The following is a 20,878-nucleotide window of genomic DNA, read 5'->3' as shown; positions in this document are numbered from 1 at the left end:
AACACCATCATAATGTACATGATCATTAGTAGATACATCAGTGTTATAATTAGATATTTGGGTTTTTCAGGTTTTGGTGGATAATTTAGAGAATTCATCATTTCATTGACATGTAATGAACTATGTTTACCTTGAGTGGTAAAGTTTTATAAAATAAGGCTTCCATGATTTGAGATGTGAATGCTAAAACTTAGACATAAATTAGTTAGATGTCTAATTTGGTTATAAAATTTTTTCTAAAATGACTCCACCAGAAAATTAATAGATTCAATTTCTGAGACAATCATTGGTCTGAACTGGTCAGTAAAAATTGTCTTAAGAGGTTCTCTTTTAAGATATTTCTAGTGTATTAATCATACTTGTTTTTGTGGAATTGGGGGTAAACCACACCATTAAATAAAATGTAATTTGGAAGAGGTAATTATAAAGATTTGTTCAGGCCCCAAAATACAAATAAAGATTGGTGTGGAATCTCGGTGTATATGTTTTTTGCCATTGTAAAATGTCTTTTTAAGAATGTTTTTAATGGTATAATACACACTAGATGAACTTCCCAAACGTCTATTTTTAGTGTCTGAGTTATTGTTTCTTCAAAGAAACAGTTGAAATGTAATAAGTTAGTAGATGAGATTTTTTATTTTATGTGGGAATTTTTACATAGGAATTGTATAAGGTCCAAAGTCCGTGGATACTGTCCCATGGAAACCTTTACATTTAAGCTGTTTCTTTATATTAAAATCTATTTTAATTTATGGAAGTTTCTAAAATGTGCTAAGCATGCTTTAATGGAAATAGTATTAGATTCATTGGATCATCCTGGCTCTGCTACTTGATTATTTTGGGCAAATCACTGGGCCTCAGTTTCTTCAATTGTTTAAGGGTGGAATTAGATTATCCCTGAGGTCTTGAACACTTCTAGGCCTTAAGTTCTTCAGTTTTAAGTGAAATTTGATTGTAATGTATGAACCTAAATGAGAATATGGGCTTTGTATTAGCCCTTAAAATAGCTCATGTGTGAGGAGTTACATTTATACATAAAGGTTGATCAAGTGTCATCCATAGTTTTCTCCTATTAACACATAGAGGTTAAATCTGCCACATTCTGATTGTGGTGTTATAAGTTAAGATAAAATTATCCTAAGTTACCAGTTTATGTGGAATTTTGTAAACATGAAAACTTACCAGTTAAACTCTGACTGGATAGTAGTACATTATTTCAAAGGGATAAAACTGTTAGCTTGAATAGAAAAAGTGTGTATAAAATTTTAAAATTGCATTTCAAAATATTAAATTGGTTTTTAGTTTTATAGTAAAATAAATTGTAGACTCTAGTTTAGAACACATTTATGGGTGAGACCATAGCAATCGTCTGGGAAATAACTCCAACAGTGGCCGTATACAACATTACAACTGCTAGTCCTTCCAACACAACTCAGCTTTAAGTATCATTGGCAAAACCTTTCGTTGATATTTGTAGAGAAAAATACTATGAGCTAGTTTTGCTTACCTGGGCCAAACCAGTGGGTAATCAAGAGGCTTTTTTTCCTGTTGGTATTGAGGCAAATCACTGATTGCCTTTGTTGTTGAATTGAAAATGTAGTGGAAAGACTGAAGCCTAGTGAGGTCGTATATTCGAAGGAAGTACGTTTAAATAAAAAACTTACAACTTTAATCATACTTGCACTTTGCTTTTTCCTTGGGTCTCTCAGTCCAACAAATATTTGTAATGCATGCCAAATGTTCTTTTGTGCAGAGCTTTCTGCCTTCAGTTGGAGAGATGGTCATGTATCTTGAGAGGAGCTCTGAAGAGGACGTAACTGAAAAGCCGCAGCCCTTAGGAGGAGGCCAGTGTTTTACTAAGAAGCCATAAGTCAGAGACCAGTCCTAAGCAGTAAATTTGACTAATTCAAGGAACCCTTTATGAATTTGACCCGGCCTGTTGAAAATGTACAGTGATTTTTTTGTCTTTAATGTTAGAAATTTATCATTGTGCTTACCCAAGGAAAGGCTTTTTATACATCTAGAAGTAAAATGTTACTGATCACCATTCTAGCTCGAAATGCCCAGCCTGAGTGATTAACAGTCTCCTACTACATCCTTGTCCAGAGTATTATCAGGTCACTTGTAAATAAATTTTCAATTTAGACTTCAGGCCCTCTGTGACATTTGAGTGCCTTGAAGGGGGAAACAATTTTACCCTTCGGGAAGAGGTGCTTCCATGCTTTTGTGATTCTAAGTTAGGGTCAGTGTCTCACGAGTATAAATGTCCTTGGGAGACATGTTAAATATGAAGTAATCAGAGTAACGGGAATAAAAGCTAGATCACGTAGTGCGAAGTATTAGCATGACTGATGGCTACTTTGGCCACGACGTTTGAGGTGGTCGCATAGGAACAGGCATAATAGAGGACCCTGAAGTTCGTTTATAATAGGAACGTTCTGTAGGTTAGCTGCATGCAGTGTGACAGATACTAAGCGTGAAGAGTGACTATAGCCGCACAATATAACACCCGTTATTAATACAACCGTGATCAGGCTGGCTCCAGATGGTGCAAGAGCGATCTCGGAACCTGTGTGTCGGGGGATCTTTTGCGGGAGGGACCGGAAAAGGGGTGGGTCCTTTCTGTCGCAATGTGGGGAAGCCGCAAGCTGATCTCCTCCGGGAGTCGTTTTTTAGGAGTGCGAAGGTCTGGGTGCCGGGTCGCACAGGGTGACTGTCCGCGCTCCACCGCGTCGGCAGGTGAGTGTGTGTAGGGGGAGGTCCCTCGCACGCTGCCCGCCGTGCGGACCCGCTGTTCTGCGCAGGCGCAGGCTGCCGCTGAGCTCCTCGGGGTCTGCGCCAGTCCTGTGCTTTCGGTCTGGCCTCGGTGTCGTCGGTTGAGCGCCGGGCCTGGGTTCCCGCCCTCGCCTTCCCAGAGGCGGGGACAAATAGCTGAGGGCGAGCGGTCCTGGACGCAGGCCGCCGCCGCCGTGTCTGCAGCGACCGTCGTCTGAGGAGCTGGGCGGAGTCTCAAGGTCGCGGGCTGTCTTGGTCTGCGCGGCGGGAAGGACCCCACCGCGGCCTCCCGGCGGCGGGGAGCCTTGTGTTTATGTTTAGTGTACACACGGCTTGCCTCTTTCCAGAAAGCATCTAGGGCAGCTATACTACTTTTTGATTAATAGGCTAATTCAGGAGACAGTATGGGCAAATACGATCGAGAAAATAACGCACTGAACCTGACACAGACGACAGTTTGATGACTTCACTCCCAACATTAACCAGAAAGATAAGTTCATCCTTTATGTGAAACTCACTTAACGAATGCTGTATGTCAGGCCCTGGGAATTTTTAAATCAATGACGCCTCAAAGGTCTTTTTCAGGGCCGGCCGCTGGCCGAGTGGTTGAGTTCGCACACTCCCCTTGGGGGCCGGGATTTCGCGGGTTGGGATCCTCGGCGGGGACGTGGCGCCGCTCGTGAGGCGGTGCTGAGGGGGCGTCCACACAGCAGAACCAGACGGACCTGCGTCTGGAATATACAACCATGTACTGGGCGGCTTTGGGGAGGAGGAGGAGAAGAAGAAAAAAGATTGGCAGCTGTTGTTAGCTCAGGTGCCAGTGTTAGGACAGAACTATGATCAAGATATAATAAGCAAAAAAAAAAGAGGAAAACTTAAAGGCCCACCTATAGAGGTGATAAGCTTGGTACTCTCTTACTGTGCAGCCAGTAAAAATTATTTCAATCAACATGTGTCCACATGGAAAAATTATTAGGATATAGTGTAAGGAAAGTACGTTACAAATCAGTATGTGTTATGAACTAAAAGGTATAGATATGGATGGAGATATAGAGAATAGAGATGCATCAAAATTTTAGCAGTGAATATGTGATGGAGTAGGCGATCTGTCATTTAATCATTCTCGGAATTTTTTTTCAGTAAACATGTCTTTTAGAATCAGAAATTTAGGAAAAATACAATGTGAATATTTGCACATTTGAGGACTGAACATAGAAGGAGCACCTAATACATATTTGAGATCAGGGAGATTTCTTAAACAAGGTGTTTGGGGAGCTGTCTTGAAGGCGTTGGCCAGTTTTAGCAGCTGTCCGAGTGGCCGGGGGACAAGCTTGACTATCTGTGATGAGGTTTCTTTCTGGGAAATTGCACAGCGTTCCTTGAAAAGTAGGGTGTGCGTAGAGAGCTGGAGATGAGGGCGGGTGGTGGCAGGGAATGAGACAGGAGACATTTTAGGCCATTACAAGTCCACAAAAGGCCACATACACCTCCTGAGATTGACTTTATCTTGAGGGTAGTGGGAAATTCTGAAGGAGCAACATAATCAGACTGGTGTTTAAGAAGTAATACTTGGCAGCTGTGTAGAAAGTGGGACGGAAGCAGGCACAACTATGCTCAGGGAGGGTAGAGTAAACCAGACAGTCAGTGATTGCTGGGACTCAGGTGTGGGCAGGGCAGAGGGCCTGTTCACCGTCAGCCTGGTACTTGATAGGTACTGGATAAATGACTTTTGAACAAATAAGGTGAAATTTCCCCCATTCCTTTGAAATCTCAAATACTGGAATGATCACAGATCCAAGGTAGAGAAGGAACTAGTAAGATCCTATTTATTAATACAAACTCAATTAGTTTCTCTCAGTTGTAATGAAGTGATTTTTAAAGCTCTTGAGAATTCTGGCAATACTAATGACTAGTGGACTAATTTTCCAGAAACAGGAGCAGTCAGAGGGCGATAGTGGTCATCACTGAGTAGGGAGCAGGGACTGTGTTAAAATCTGAGGCTCAGTTTCATAATAATACCTTATATATCCTTAGCTATGTATCACAGTTTACATAATTCTCTAATATATATAATTTACCTACCTAAAGTCATAAAGGAGGTGATATTTGAACTGGGTCTTAAAAGGTAGTACAGATAGAAATAGTGGAAGAGAGAATAACATGAGCAAAAGCCTAGAAGCACAAACTTTTTTCTTTTGAGAACTTTGAAATGGATTTGGGGCAGACTGGGAAGAACCTATTAAAAAGTAAAACAAAATTTTAAAAAGCAAAAAGCTTGGGAGACAAATGTTCAGAGACTATGACAAGACAAGGCATGAAATATGAATGACTTAGTCCATTTGAACTACTATGTAACAAAATACCACAGACTGGGTGGCTTATAAACAACAGAAATTTATTTCTCCCAGGTCTAGAAATTGGGAAGTCCAAGATTCTGTGTCTGGTGAGAGCCCACTTCCGGGTTCGTAGATGGAACTTTGTTGCTGTGCCCTCACATGGTAGAAGGGGTGAGCTAGCTCTTTGATGTCTCTTTTATAAGGGCACTAAACCCAAACATGAGGGCTCCACCTTCATAACCTAGTCACTTCCCAAAGGCCCCACCTCCTAATAGCATCACCTTGGGATTTAGGATTTTAACATGAATTTGAGGGGGGACACAAATATTCAGACCATAGCACCATTAAATTTAAGAAAGGACACTTAACCTCACTCATGATAAATTAAAATTATAGAGATACCATTTGATATCACTTGTACCTTTTGGACTAGCAAAGATAAAAATGTTTGAAAATACATCGCATCGGTGACTATCAATGTATTATCAGTGTGGGGAAACCAGCACTAGAAACTATTGTAATTTCCCAAGGAATTGCAAATTAGTTCAAAATCCATGAGTGGCGATGACAAATTTATAAGTGCACGTGTCCGTTGGCATGACAGTTCTTGGGATTTTACCTCAGGTGCTCTCAAAGGTGTATGAAATTACCTATGTAATTCAATGTTGTATGTTTGGAATAGCAAAAAATTAGAAATAAATGTCCACTAATAGGAGACTGCTTAAATAACTTATGAGATAGCCATACAATGGATTATCATGCAACCCTAAAAGAAAAGTAAGTTCTTTATACTCTGTTATGAAAAAATCTCCAAGACACCTTGATGGGTGGAAAAAGCAAAGTATGGAAGAATGTATATATTGTGATACATTTTGTATAAAATAAGAGAAATTGATACCCCAAAATGATGTATGTATAAAATATCTCTCTAGCAGCTTACATACCAATCTAGTAACAATAGTTGCCTCCAGTGAGGGAAACAAGATAGCTGGAGTCAGGGGTAGGAGAGGTACTTTCTAGTGCTTTAAAAAACTCTTATTTTGAAATAATTTAAGACTCACAAGAAGTTGTAAAGATAGTACAGAGAATTTCCATATGCCCTGCACCCAACTCAGTGATATCTTGCCTAACCATAATACTTTGTAAAAGCCAGGAAACTGACGTTTGTATTATACTGTTAACTAAACTAGGGAGCTTATTTGGATTTCACCCCGTTTGCATGCACACGTGTTGTGTGTGTATGTTACCACATGTAGAGATTTGTGTAATAACCATCACAATCAAGATGTGGAACTGTTCCATGATCGTAAAGAAATTTCCTGATACTATTCCTTTATACTCAGACCCTACCCCCAACCTTGGCAATCACTGGATCTGTTCTCCATTACTATAGTTTTGCCATTTCAAGAGTGTTAATTAAATGGAATTGTATGAACCTTTTGAATTTTTTTTTCCCACTCATCATAAATACCCTTGAAATTCATCCAAATTGTTGCATATATCCATAGTTCATTCCTTTTGAATGAGTGTTTCAGCAGTATTTCATGATATAGATATACCACAGTTTGCTTAACCATTCGCCTATTGTAGGATATTTTGGTTGTTTCCAGTTTTTAGCTATTATGAATAAAGCTGCTATGAACATTTATATGCAGGTTTTAGTGTGGACATAAGTTTTCATTTCTCTGGGATAAGTGCCCAGGAATGTAATTGCTGGGTTGTATGATAAGTATATGTGTACCTTTATTGGAAACTGATAAACTGCTTTCCATAGTATCTGTGCCATTTTATATTCCCACTAGCAATATGTAAGAGATTTGGTTGCTTCATATCCTGGTCCACACTTGGTAATGTTAGGATGGTTAAATTTTGGCCAGTTTGATAGATATGTAGTGGCTTTTATTTGCATTTCTCTAATGGCTATTGATATTTAACATCTCGCATGCTTATTTACGTCTGTATATCCTCTTTGATGAAATGTCTGTTCATGTCTTTTTATATCCATTTTATAATACCCACACTCATTTTATAATTGGATTAGGATTGCTTGTTTTTTGTGTGTGGGAGTTGATGTTTTGTTTGTTTTTTACTGTTGAGTTTAAAGAATATCCTTATATATATTCCAGTTATAAGTTCTCTGTGGGATATATGTTTTGCAAATATTTCCTCCCAGTCTGTGACTTGTCTTTTCTTTTTCTTAACAGGATCTTCTGCAGAGCAAAAATTTTTAATTTTAAGTCCAATGTAATCATTATTTCCTTTTATGGATTGTGCTTTTGGTGTCCGATGTAAGAACTCTGTGCCTAACTATAAGTCGTGAAGATCATCTCCTATGTTTTCTTCTAAAAGTTTTATAGTTTTGCATTTAAATCAGTGGTCCATTTTGAGTTCATTTTTGTGTAAGTTATCAGATTTAGATCGAAGTTTTCTTTGTTATCTGTGACATCCAGTTGTTTCAACACCATTTATTGAAAAGACTGTTCTTCCGACATTGAACTGCTTTGCACCATTGTCAAAAAATCAGTTGGGTGAACTGTTTTTTTAATCTCTAGACTCTCTTCTGTTGTGTTGATATTTGTATCTGTCCCTCTTCCAATACCACACTGTCTTGATTACTATAGCTCTATGGTAAGTCTTAAAATTAGCTATTGTGATTCCTGTAACTTTATTCTTCTTTTTCAATATTGTTTTAGCTATTCTATTTCTTTTGCCTTTTCATATAAATTTTGGAATCAGCTCATCTGTATCTACAAGAAAAAGCTATTGGGATTTTGCTAGAAATTGTATTAAACTTATAGATCAATTTGGGGAGAATTGATGTTGAGTCTTCCAATCCATTAATACGGTATGTCTCACCATTTATTAGGCTGCCTTTCATTTCTTGTATCAGTGTTTTATACAAATTTTTAACATACAGACACTGTACATGTTTTGTTAGATTTACTCAACACTGAAAGTATTTCATTCTTTTTTAGACTGATTTTGCATGATATATATAGCATTTTAAATTGTGCCTTCCAATTTTTCATTGTTTGTATGTAGGAACAATTGACTTTTGTGTGTGTTGACCTTATAATCTGTGACCTTGCTTAACTCATTTATTAGTTCCAGGGGCTTTTTTTTTTAAGATTCCTTGGAATTTTCTGCATAGACAATCATGTCATCTGCAAAGAAGGACAGTTTAATTTCTTCCTTTCCATTGGTATGCCTTTTATTTCCTTTTCTTACCATATTGCATTAGCTAAAATTTTTAGTAGTATCTTGAATAGATGTCATGAGACTACATTCTTGCCATGTTCCTGATTTTAGAGATAAAGCAAGTGAGTTGTTGATTTGAGACCTTTCCTCTTTTCTGATATGAATATTTAGTGCTATAAATTTCCCTTTAAGTACTGCTTTAGCTATGTCCACAGATTTATATATATAGTATATTTAAATTTATTTCAATTTTATTTCCCTGAGACTATCTTTGACTTGTGGATTTTTTACAAGTGTGTTGTTTAATTTCCAAGTGTTTTCTTCTTTTCATGTTATTTTTCTGTTATTTATTTCTAGAGTCCATTGTAGCAGAGAAAATACTTTATGATGTCACTTCTCTTAAAGTTGTGAAAGTTTGTTTTTTATTCCAGGATATGGTCTATCATTATGAATGCTCCATACGTTCTTGAAAGAATGTATATTCTGTTTTTGTTTTAGTGGAGTGTTTTATAAATTTTAATTAGATCTTATTGATTGATGGTGTTGTTTAGTTCTTCTGTGTCCTTACTGATTTTTGTCTCGTTGTTCTATCAATTACTGAGAGAGGGGTGTTGAAGCTCCCAACTATAGTTGTAGATTTGTTAATTTCTCCTCTCAGTTCTGTCAATTTTTGCTTTATGTGTTTTGAAATTTTGTTGTTTGGTGAATACACATTTAGAATTGCTTTGTCTTCTTGGTGCATTGTCCCTTTTATCATAATGTAATATCCCTGGTAATTTTCTTTCCTCTAAGGTCTAATTTGTCTAAATGTTTATTGAAAAACTAAATGTTCTACAGCAGAGTAACTAGTTTATAAAAGCAGGTCCCTATGTAAGTTGGTACATATAGACTGGATGAGTGTTTATTTTAGTATGTTTTACATATGTATGTGTATATTTTTTCCTCTGTAAAGGGCTGTGAGCATATGTATAAATCCACTTCATGTAGCTAACATGGAAGTGACAGAATTTGACCTAGTTGTGACAAATAATCTCAGAATTAATATTACCCTAGTTTAAAAGGTAATGTTTTAATTTGAATTCCTTTTTTTATGATTTTGTGTGGCATAATGTGGATGCAAACACTAATGGCATGGAAAACTTTTACATATTCATTACTTGTTTTTGCTAATTATAATTTCAGAAATGTTTGATTAGAGTTAGATGGCAGAATGCAAGACCTTTATTTTATTCTAAAATATAAAATAAAGAAAAAAATATTTTGTTTATCAATTTTAATAAAAGTTGCTATATAAAATAGTTTCTTCAGTTACATGCATATCAGGGATTCATACTGTGCAATGCTTTCTCTAAATATTTAATTTTTTTTTTCAGTTTATTCAGAGAACCAGCTCAGATGGACTCTACCAATTAAACCGTGGATTTTCAGTGAATATAGAATCATGTGGTTTAAATCCTGTAAAATGACTTTTGTCTGTTTTAATAGAATGAAAAGTTACAGGTAAGTTTATTCATTACTGTGACAAAAATTTACATAATTATGTGCAATAATAGTTTAGTATTGATTGTGTTTAATAAACCCTGTCAGTATGTAATAGCTCATGTGGTTTGATTAGGGTAGTTTTTATTTATTTAAATTTCTTATTTTTTTCACAACTTTTAAATTTGGAAAATTTAAAACCCACAGGAAACTTGTAATACACTGTACATCCAGTGCATATCTGTCTTCCATATTCAGAGAGAGTTTTTATTTTAATAAAAGACTATGTTACTTGGAGAAGTACTTTTTACTTCCTCATAATATCCTTATGACAGGACACAAATAATACCATGCTTAAAATAATAAATGATTTGAGTGCAACATAAATACGGTAAGGTGGATAAGTATACATTCTAGGTAGTAAGACTGAATCAAAGTAATGTCGTTCTGTATTTGTATTTTATAAATTAATTTTTACCCTTCTGAGAAATATTGCATAAAGTATGAGCTCTGTTTTCCAAGTGCATGCTTTTACTTCTTGTAAATGGGTTAGCTCCTTTAAGATTGAGTCTATGTGAAATCGTTCTTAGCCAACTGAGCAACTACCTACTGTTATCTACTGTAAGTTAATCCTTGATTACTGAGGCTTTGCATGAAGCATGGAAATGGAGGGTAATGTTCACAAGATAATATTAAAGAAGAGTGACGTGTAACTCCTGAAAGGATAAGTAATCAATATAGAGTGTACTCTATGTAGCTAAAAAAAATGGTAAATATTTGAATGGTATTACCTATTCTAATGTAACAACCTTATTCTCTTTTACCCAAGAACCTTTAGAGGATTTTCTTACCAAGTACTTTGACCTGGAACTCAGTGTAGTGTCTCTCTGATCCCTGTTTAGTCCCTGTTTGATCCCATTTGATTAAAAAAAATTTTTTTTAGATGAATTATGTACTTTTCTGGGCCTTCTCCTTCAGGTTATTCATTTGACAAATATTTCCTAAGCACCAGCTGTGTTCCAGGAACTGTGCTAGTCACTAGGAATAAAATGGTAAGCGAGACAGTGCAGGCCTTGCCCTCACAGTGCTGTTGTGCTAGTAGGGAGACATGATCAAATAATCACAGAGCCCATGAAGAAGCACAAAGTTGTGTAGGAGTTAAAATAGGGAAATATGTCTCAGTTTTGAGAGTCAGGGAAGACTTTTTAGATGACGTTCCATTTAAACCTAAGACCTGAAGAAGGAAAAGGAATTAATTAGGTGTATAGAGGAGGGAAGGGAGAATGAGAGAAGAATGTTCCAGGCAGGGGGAGCAACATACACAAAGTACCTGAGGAAGGAGCAAGCCTGGTCAGTTCAAAGCATGGAAAGAACGCCCTTGTGGAGGGGGAGGCGAGTAGTGGAAAATGAATTTGGAGAGGGAAGAAATTAGGGACCAAATAATTCAGAGCATTGTAGGCCATGCTGAGGATTTTGGTCTTTTTCCTGATGTCACTGGGAAGCCATGGAAGCATTTTAAGTGGCAAATAGCATGATCATATTTATATTTCAGAACAGTCACTCTGGGTGCATTGTGGAGAACAGATTGGATGGGAACGAGGTTGGAAGCAGGCAGACTAATTAAAAGGCTAGGACATGGTTCAAGCAAGAGATGATGGGAGCTTGGATAGGCTGATAGCCGTAGAAATGGAGAGAAGAAGATGGAGGCACCTGGGTTCAAATCCTGGCTCCACTGCTTACTTAATGTCTCTGAGCCTACTTTTTCTTAAGTGTGTAATAGGAACAATAATAATACCTACCTTCTGGAGTTACCGGGAGGATTAAATGAGATGACTTATGACACGTGGAGTTCTTAAACAGTACCTGCCATTTAGTAAATGCTCAATAAATGGTTACTGCTACTACTGCAGCTATCAATATTAGATGTGACCCACAAGGCCAAGTTTTATAAAGCTCGTTTTTTGTTGTAACTTACTTTAAAAGCAAATTAATTTTGTTTCAACTGTAAATAGGTACATATATATTTATATGCAGTGTGGTTATAAGAAAACTTGGTTTTAAAGCATCAAAAATGAACAATACATGTATTTAGAATCTAATAAATTGTAAATTAGAATATCTTTCTGCATAATGTATCCCATATTACATTTTTTAAAGTGGCAGTTTTTGCCTGGTTCTTCATTTGACCTTGTAGGTACCCTTGGACAAGACTGTACAGCACTTCTGGAACCACTGTAGACAGCAGTGAGGTGAAAACCTTCCTGGCCCTGGCTCACAGGTGGTGGGATGAGCAAGGAGTGTATGCGCCTCTTCATTCTATGAACGACCTGAGGGTGCCATTCATTAGGTAACCTTTAGAGAGTCTAAGTCTTTTAAAATGCAGCTATTTTCAATATTCATCTTTTTAGGAGTTGATTTTTCCTCTTGGTTTATACCTAGGTTCAAAATGCTGCATTTTAAGTTTGCTTTAGAAATTGGGAAGATTCTTTTAGATGTCCATTGTTTGAAACCATTAATTTTTTAAATAATATTGCCTAATTTCTAGGCTGCTTTCCTAAATTAACTTGAAATATTCCAGTCAGCTTAACTGGAATTAAATCCTTACAAAAAGGAACTAGGGTCCTATGGCATCAAGGTCAATTTATAGCGACTTTGACCTTTAGGCAGTTCTGATAAAGGGAATACTACTGAGACAGTTCAATTCAATAAATATTTATGAGAACTTAGCTTGTACAGAACTTGGAGGCTAGATTCTGTGAAAACTACTATGATATTCGTCATTCGAAACACAGTCCACGTACTACAGGGACTTGTGGTTTGCTGTAGAAGAGAAAGGCAAGGGTTCATCAGACTTCATTTATCAAGAAATTGTTCATTCGTTCTTCTGTCCGTTTATTTATTTATTCACTAAACATTTTTCAGCAGCTGATATGGGCAAGGCACTGTAATAGACACAGAAAATCAGACTCAGATGCCCTCAAGAAACTTTCTGATTGGTTTCAGCTGGTTCATCCAGAATCAGCACAGCAAAAGTAAATATTGGTACCTTTTGATTACCACTGAAACACTATGGCAGAGAAAAGCAGAAATATCATTCTATTAAGCTAGATCAGTGGTTCTCAAGGTGTAGGCCCTGGACTAGCAACATCAGTATCACCTGGGAATCACTGGAAATGCAAAATTCTCAGGTCTCACCCTGGTGCTCCTACTTTGGGGAGTCAGCAGTCTGGTTTAGCAAACCTTCCAGGTAATTCAGATTCACCCTCAGCTTGAGAACTACTCAGTTCAAACTACTGTGACACCATTATTTAGACATCACACTAAAACAGATCACCCAGGGCAATGCAAGTTATGGCTAGAAGTTTAGATTTTCTTCTGAGCATAATTGGAAGCTATGAAAGGGAAGTGGTATGATCTAAATTATGATTTAAAGGAATCATTTTGGCCGATCTGTGAAGAATGGATTGGACTTCATTTGAAATGGGCCCTTTCTGTATATTATAACATTTTAAAGTTATCTACTTAACCACTATCTAGGTTATTCTTAGAAATCAATTAATTTTAACAGCAATAAAAGATATCCTTATTGTATGGAACATTTATTTTAATATAAGGTATAATTAAAATTCATATACTCTAGCTTAAAATTTAATTTACAATGCCATTAGGTATATATCAGTGTGTGTATATGTGTGCTTATATTTGCATATGTGGTAAATTATTGCTATGATTATCTTAGAATTAAGTTTACTTGATTTGAATGCCTGTTTACATGATCTTGGAAACATCACTAACTTAGAAGATTAAAAGAGGCTTAATTTAGAAAGGAACATAGGTAAATTCTGAATGTATGGATCTCCAATCTGCTTCTTCTAAGCCCTGCAGAATAACCTATTTGTTGCTGACATGAAATGGTCTAGCAAGTTCTGACAAAGTAGCTAATAGATGTCTCAGGTATATGATATCTCAAGCCAATAAAATTAGGTTAATCTAAGATAGATTATCTTTAAAGTTTTTCTTTAGATTATTACTGAAGTAATAATTGTCATAATTATTACTAGATTATTTCAAGAGCTTTACTTTAAGCCTTCTGCTTTGGACTACTTAAAATATCTTATAAATTATACATAGTATAGTAAGTTATTAATGCTGAAAATACCCCCAAATCAATAATCCATTTAAAATGAGTTTAATATTTCCTTGAAAATTATATACTTTTAAAACTTTATTGATAAAATTAATAATTTGTTCTTATATGCTTTGAATTTTTTTAAGAGACAATCTTTTGAAAACAGTTGCTAATCACCAGCCAGGAAAACCTTTGTCTGGGATGAAGATTCTTGATGTTGGCTGTGGTGGTGGATTGTTAACTGAAGTAAGTCATTTACAACTTTCCTGCCATTTTTAACTGGGAAGAAAAATTGATAAGAAGTGAGCTTATGCTTATTTATCCTTTAACAAATAGTATTGTTCATTAGAAAAAAGAAATGTATGGGGCCAGCCCGGTGGCGCAGCAGTTAAGCGCACACGTTCTGCTTCTCAGCAGCCTGGGGTTTGCCAGTATGGTTCCTGGGTGCGGACATGGCACCGCTTGGCAAAAGCCATGCTGTGGTAGGCGTCCCACGTATAAAGTAGAGGAAGATGGGCATGGATGTTAGCTCAGGGCCAGTCTTCCTCAGCAAAAAGAGGAGGATTGGCAGTAGTTAGCTCAGGGCTAATCTTCCTAAAAAAAAGAAATGTATAATATTTTTCTGATTATAAAAGTAATCCATGCTTTTTACTTTCTTAAAAATGTATATATAAAAATTTCAGAAAATTATAGTGAAGGATTTTTTTCTTTAACAGAAAAATGGGGCACTGGTTATTCGAATAGCTTTGAAAATTTTGTTGTCTTTTCTATGCCAAGAGATTAGGCAGTTTCCACTGGTTTAAATGCAGTGATGAGCCATCCTTTTGCATTTGCTTCAATATCAAAACTTAACAGAGTTTTGCCTACTTGTGGGGCTTTCCCCTTCTTAAGTACTTTAGAGTACTTGGAAGAATACTCATTCTCCCTGTGAAGAATATTTGCTTGAGTTTATGGTAAATTTATGCCCTGCAGCTCTATTTTGTATTCTTCTATCAACACAATAACTTTTTGTTTCAACGCTGCATTATAATCTGATCTTTGAAAGATATTTTAAGCAACAGTATAGGAAACAAGTGTAAGCTAATGTTCACTGGGATGTGGTACTGTCAAGGTCCGTAACAGCCACCTTGACAGTGAGGCTACCGGAGGTCTTTGATGCAAAGCTAAGTTTCCACATGCACAGAAAACGTGTCCTTCATATGGCGGTGGGCTGGTTGCTTTTGACATCAATTATAAAATTTTAAGAAATATAAAATATGTGAAAATGCATCACTTGGAATCAAGAATATGGAGTGTATCAAATTATAAATGAGCACAGTTTTACTATGCGTGTTCTACAGTCTTCTCAGTGTATTATTACAGGTCTCATGTCATTAAAGTTAAAATAATTTGATTTATACTTTTAACTTATTGACTAAGAGTTATAAAATAAATGCTATGCAAGTTTTGATCAAAATTAAGGCTGTGTTAAAAACTTGGGCATGTCATGGGAAACGATTGAATATAAAAGCTGAAAGAAGAGTTAGCTATGAAGAGTCATTTCTAATCACAGAACTATCAAGAAAAAATCATTCTTTAGAAAATTTGAATGTCAGCAATTTTTGCTATTTTTATAATGACATGTTACATTTATTACACTTTAAATATGTTAATACTATACTATGTGCATGTAAATGTATCCAGAGAATGTAGACAAAATTTTTTTCAAGTGGTTCTTGATACATTTTTTGTAGTTGTGATTATCGTTATTTTAGGTTTTTTATTATGGAAATTTTCAAACGTGAACAAACTAGAGAAAATGGTATAATGAACTTCCATGTACCCATAAATGATCTCTGATAATCATCCCCTGGTGGTTAATCTTGGTTCGTTTTTGATAAGCTTTTTATTGCTAACGTGTGTTCTGTTTTCTTCCTGAGGGTAACGGTTTTTTATGCCATTAGCCTCTAGGGCGGCTTGGGGCTTCAGTTATTGGAATTGATCCTGTGGCTGAGAACATTGAAACAGCGCAGCGCCATAAATCATTTGATCCGGTTCTGGATAAGAGGATAGAGTACAGAGCCTGTGCCCTGGAAGAGATTGTGGAAGAAACTGCAGAAACGTTTGATGCTGTCATAGCTTCTGAAGTTGTAGAGCATGTGACTGATCTAGAAACATTTATACAGTGCTGCTGGCAAGTGTTGAAAGTAAGACTTATGGACTTAACTTGTTTGTTTTTTCTTTTAAGTGTGTGTTTGTATCTATAGCAATAAATCTTTCATAATACTGGAAACCAGGAACCCAGGATTAGGGGACAGCATCTCTGCTGGAGGTTACTTCTGCCTCTCAGCTTGCCCTCAGTACTGGGGTTTTCCAGCTCCAGTATCTTGATATCCAGGGATCTTGAAAGATGTTGGTGCTGAACGTTATAATACAAACAATAGATTTATAGCGATATTTTTCCATTGGTATAGTCTGGATTAAATACCTAATACACATTGAATGACAATTGCTAAGAAATTGATTTGGATTCATACCTAAAAATCAACACTTAACATTTGTTAAGTAACTGTGATAAGTATAACAGTTTTCAGCTGATAAAAGATTGCTTCATACATATGATCTCACCTACAACCAGTGAGGAAAGTAAGGCAGGCATTGTTGTGACCTCCTTTGACCCAATGAAAATTAGAATTTGAGAGATGTCAAAGGTCACTTGGTCTTTAAGTCAAAGGTCAGTAGGCACTTAAGTGGTGCTTAATGCTACATCTTTTGATTCCAAGTCTGGTTCTTCCCAGACTTCACTATTGTGCTTATATAATTTGCCATATGTAGTCCTCTGAAGGTGGTTCCAAACTTGCTTTTAATAAATATCCTTAAAGTATTATTATTATTGTCACTATATGGATGCTGCTGTTTATGTATTCAAGAGATAACACCCTCAAGTCAAGAGCTAAAAGAATGAAATGCTTAGCCTTACCTAAATAGAGCTTTTTAAAAATACTCCTTTTTAAAAAATAATTTTAGATTGATAGAAGAGTTGCAAAGATAGTATAGCATGTTCCCAAATATATACTCTTCACCCAATTTCCCCTACTGTTAACGTTTTATAGAACAAGGGTAGGAGCTAGGGTGAGGCAAGTGAGGCACGTAGGGCACGAAATTGAAGGAGGCACGCAATCTGCGGAGCCCTCTCCATTTGCACGTGGTGGAGGGTACGTGCATGCGTCCTTCAGATACAAGCCCTCCGTGCCTCACTTGCCTCACCGTAGTCTCAGCCCTGTACATGACCCATAGTACAGTCCTCAAAACGAAGAAATTAACCTTGACATTATGCTGTTAACTACACTGCAGAGCTCGTTAAATTCCATTAGTTTTTCCACTAGTGTCATGTTTCTGTTGCAGGATCCAATCCAGGATCCCACACTGCATCTAGTTGCCATGTCTCCTTACTCTCTTTCAGTTTGTAGCAGTTTCATGGTGTTTCCCCTTAAATGAGTTTTGTTGGGCTTATCTCCTATTTTCCAGGCAAAACGCCTTAATTATTACTTTCGTGTTGTGTGTCCGTCAGTATGTATGAATGAGGTTCTTTCACACATATGGCAAATGCTGGCATTATGGAATTTAAAACTAACTTTTGCTTTAATGGAAAGCCTATTTTTAAAACACAAATGACCATTGCTCACCAATATTTTATAGAGTAAGATTTTGCAGAACACAGATTAGATATTCATAAGTGGTTTTCTCCCCTAGTTCTTTTTTCTTTTCTTTTTTTTTTTTTAAGATTTTATTTTTCCTCTTTCTCCCTAAAGCCTTCCGGTACATAGTTGTATATTTTTGGTTGTGGGTCCTTCTAGTTGTGACATGTGGGACGCCGCCTCAGCATGGCTCGTTGAGCAGTGCCATGTCCACACCCAGGATCCAAACCTGCGAAACCCTGGGCCGCCAAAGCAGAGTGTGTGAACTTAACCACTTGGCCACAGGGCAGCTCCTTTTCTCCTAGTACTATTGAGATATAATTGACACATAAGTGATTCTTAATAAGATATTTTAGAATACTAGAGGTTTATAGAGAAAAGTTACAATGTGTGATGAAACAGTGTCTGATATTTTAGTTTTTAATTTAAGGATACATTCCAATATTTCAGGGCCCCTCTTATCTTTTTTATTTTTGATTTGGGTGGTACTTGATGTATTCTCTCTCTCTTTATATATATATATATATGATTATTTTGGGGGGAATCTTTGGCATGTTATCCCCTTCAGGCTAATGAGAACATGTAAAAGAGGGAGGAGACATTAACATCCTTGCCATTTGTGGAAGTAAATATAGGAAACACCATAATAGTCGCTAAAAAATGGCAGAATAAACAGTCCCATAAATGGTTTGCATTCATCTAAGTGCTTATCTTGAGCTCTTCATATTTTTTATACTAATGAGATGAAAACAAAACAAAAAACTTTCAAACTTTAATCATTAATGTTTTTGTCAGAGAACTTACTGGCACTGCTCGCCTGCACAAGATGGGAGCAGTGTGCTGGACCAAACAAGTCAGACAGGTCTAGCCCCCAAAGAGAAAACAGCATTGACATGTGGGAACATCAGTGTGACATGGAGCAAGGAAGAGCAGCCTGATCTCATTTCTGTATTTTTATTATAAAGTATTTGATATGTACAGAAGAATGTATAATATAAATGTGAAGTAGTATATGATTTACAAGTTGTAAGCACTGTTGCATAAACTCAGTGAGTGCATCTGTAGTAGACTACCTTTAACAATGAATTTTCCAAGAGAAAAAATACTATTTTGGCCAATTATATTTTATTCATACTTATGTATCTTAATTGCACTGAGACTATTGAAGGAAGGAGGAGGGTGGGGGAAGCCAAGCCTTTACCTGACTGACATTCCTGACGTTTAATATTTTACTTCTATACATATTTTTTTTAGCCCGGTGCTTCTTTATTCATTACTACAATCAACAAGACACAGCTGTCCTATGCCTTGGGAATTGTTTTTGCAGAGCAAATTGCAGGTATTGTACCAAAAGGTACTCATACATGGGAGAAGTTTGTTTCACCGGAAATGCTCGAGAGCATTCTGGAATCAAGTAAGTATTAAGAATTTTTCCAACTTTCAAGGCCTAACTGAACTTTTAATGGACCTATGATTATTAATCACACAACCTAGCACTTCACTAATAGGCCACTATTCTTTGGATGTTGGTTTCCTCTCCTTAGCTAGATCATAAACTCCTTGAAGGTAGGTGTACGTGTTAGACACCACTTCCCTCTCAGCTGTGGCACCTAACCCTCGGCCACGCAAATCACAGGCGATCAGTGAATACTTTTTGGCTGTTTAGTCCCCACTTGTTTAAGGATGAAGAACAAACATCTATTATTCACACATCCTGTTTGTCCTATTGAAAGCCTGCTTGTGTCAGCTTATCTTACATATTATTTTTCCTGATCCCTCTATTTTTGGACGTATTTTGAACTTCAGTGTCACTTTTTAAGCATTTTATGCTAGTTATAGCATGCCTTATATTATGGTTATTTTGGTATTTTTAACCTCCTTTCCGGCTTGAAGGCAAGCCCATGTCTCCTTTTTGTACTCCCTGTAAAGCCTAGCTCTGCCTTACACATCATGAGCACTTGATTTATGTGTTGAGTTCCTGCTGAATAATAACATCTGTCAGATTGTTTGGCATTTGGTATTCCTGTTGAGTACTTAGACTCATGGATATCTCAAGCTTTTTGTTCATCTAACAGTGTATCAATAAACTTGATTTTACTTGGAATATCATCAGTCTGATGCAATATAGTAAGTTCTAAAAATTTCTGCAAGTAACCTTGTTGAAAATAGAGTAGAAAAAATATTTTAAAGATGCTTTATAGGAACAATCACTTGTTGGCAGGTATATCCTAATACATCTAAGATTTATTGAATACTTGCCAAATTTCAAACACTGCTGCTTTACACACATACCTCATCTAATCCTAACACCTCTATGATATATGTTCTGTAGATGTGAGAAAGCTGAGAGGTTCAGAAAGATTAAGTGATGCCCAGGGTCACCATCTGTTAGGTGCCAGGGCTGGGATCTGACCCCGGAAGTCCACCTTAGAGTTTAGGTTCTACGCTGCAGCAAAGAATGATCTGTACGTGGTGACAGAGTAATTTTGCCTACTGAGTTAGGAATCCTTTTTTAATATGGAGAGCTGCATGAGACTTTTGGCACTTGAACTATTTATTAAATCTACTCTTTCTGATTTTCATTTTCAGATGGTCTGTCTGTTCAAACGGTGGCAGGAATGTTCTACAACCCCTTCTCCCGGTACTGGCATTGGAGTGAGAACACCAGCCTTAACTATGCAGCTCATGCTGTGAAATCCGGGGCTCAGGAACACCAGGTGCCTGCGGAGTCTGTTCTAAAGGAGGAAACCGAAGAGCTCCAAGCTACAGCCTCCACCAACGCAGGTGTGCGCGAAGAGGTGAAGAAATGAATTGTTTCTAAGGACTGTAGTAATATGACTTGAATGTCTGATGTTTACAAATATGAAAAATAGGTAATTTATCTTTTGAGAGAGGATCATGAAGAAAAGAAAGTCAATAAAAAGAGCTAAAACCTTGGATAAAAGTTTTTGTTATTTCATCTAATAGCTACTTTCAGGGGATTATTCTACAGATAAGAAAGTTTTGTCAAGGGGGCCAGCCTGGTTGCATAGTGGTTGGGTTCACGTGCTGCACTTTGGCAGTCTTGGGGTTTGCAGGTTTGGATCCCAGGTGTGGACCTATGTACTGCTCATCAAGCCATGGTGTGGCAGCATCCCACATACAAAATGGAGGAGGATTGGCACAAGTGTTGGCTCGGAGACAATCTTCCTCAAGTGGAAAGAGGAAGATTGGCTACAAATGTTAGCTCAAGCCAATATTCCTCACCAAAAAAAAAACGTTTTGTCAAGGTGTTGTGTGATCTA

The 20,878-nt window shown here is 36.8% G+C and overlaps 1 protein-coding gene across 3 annotated transcripts; it reads left to right on the top strand.

Moving 5' to 3' along the window:
• Positions 1-2,522: 2,522 nt before the first annotated feature.
• COQ3 (coenzyme Q3, methyltransferase) lies at positions 2,523-20,538 on the top strand. Of its 3 annotated transcripts, XM_070496491.1 has the most exons (9): positions 2,674-2,739; positions 7,316-7,739; positions 8,217-8,313; positions 9,683-9,809; positions 11,983-12,135; positions 14,064-14,163; positions 15,861-16,103; positions 18,849-19,008; positions 20,184-20,538. In XM_070496491.1, exons 2-9 carry the CDS (start codon positions 7,737-7,739, stop codon positions 20,402-20,404), a joined length of 1,104 nt encoding a protein of 367 aa, XP_070352592.1. In that variant the 5' UTR covers positions 2,674-2,739; positions 7,316-7,736; the 3' UTR covers positions 20,405-20,538. The 3 variants fall into 3 exon arrangements, with proteins under 3 accessions (XP_014694481.2, XP_070352592.1, XP_070352593.1); XM_014838995.3 differs by lacking the exons at positions 7,316-7,739; positions 8,217-8,313 and having other exon boundaries at positions 2,523-2,739; XM_070496492.1 differs by lacking the exons at positions 2,674-2,739; positions 7,316-7,739; positions 8,217-8,313 and adding an exon at positions 9,267-9,370.
• Positions 20,539-20,878: the final 340 nt, after the last annotated feature.

Source organism: Equus asinus, chromosome 24 (genome assembly GCF_041296235.1).
Source record: "Equus asinus isolate D_3611 breed Donkey chromosome 24, EquAss-T2T_v2, whole genome shotgun sequence".
NCBI classification, from domain to species: Eukaryota; Metazoa; Chordata; class Mammalia; order Perissodactyla; family Equidae; genus Equus; species Equus asinus.
This window is presented reverse-complemented; position numbering and strand designations above follow the sequence as displayed.

Excerpts from the sequence above, each read along its gene's own strand:
- COQ3 (XM_014838995.3), top strand. The coding sequence starts at position 2,631 with ATGTGGGGAAGCCGCAAGCTGATCTCCTCCGGGAGTCGTTTTTTAGGA. Across the intron at positions 2,740-9,682 it reads GCGCTCCACCGCGTCGGCAG|TTTATTCAGAGAACCAGCTC; the intron begins GTGAGTGTGTGT and ends TTTTTTTTTCAG. Across the intron at positions 12,136-14,063 it reads CTGAGGGTGCCATTCATTAG|AGACAATCTTTTGAAAACAG; the intron begins GTAACCTTTAGA and ends AATTTTTTTAAG.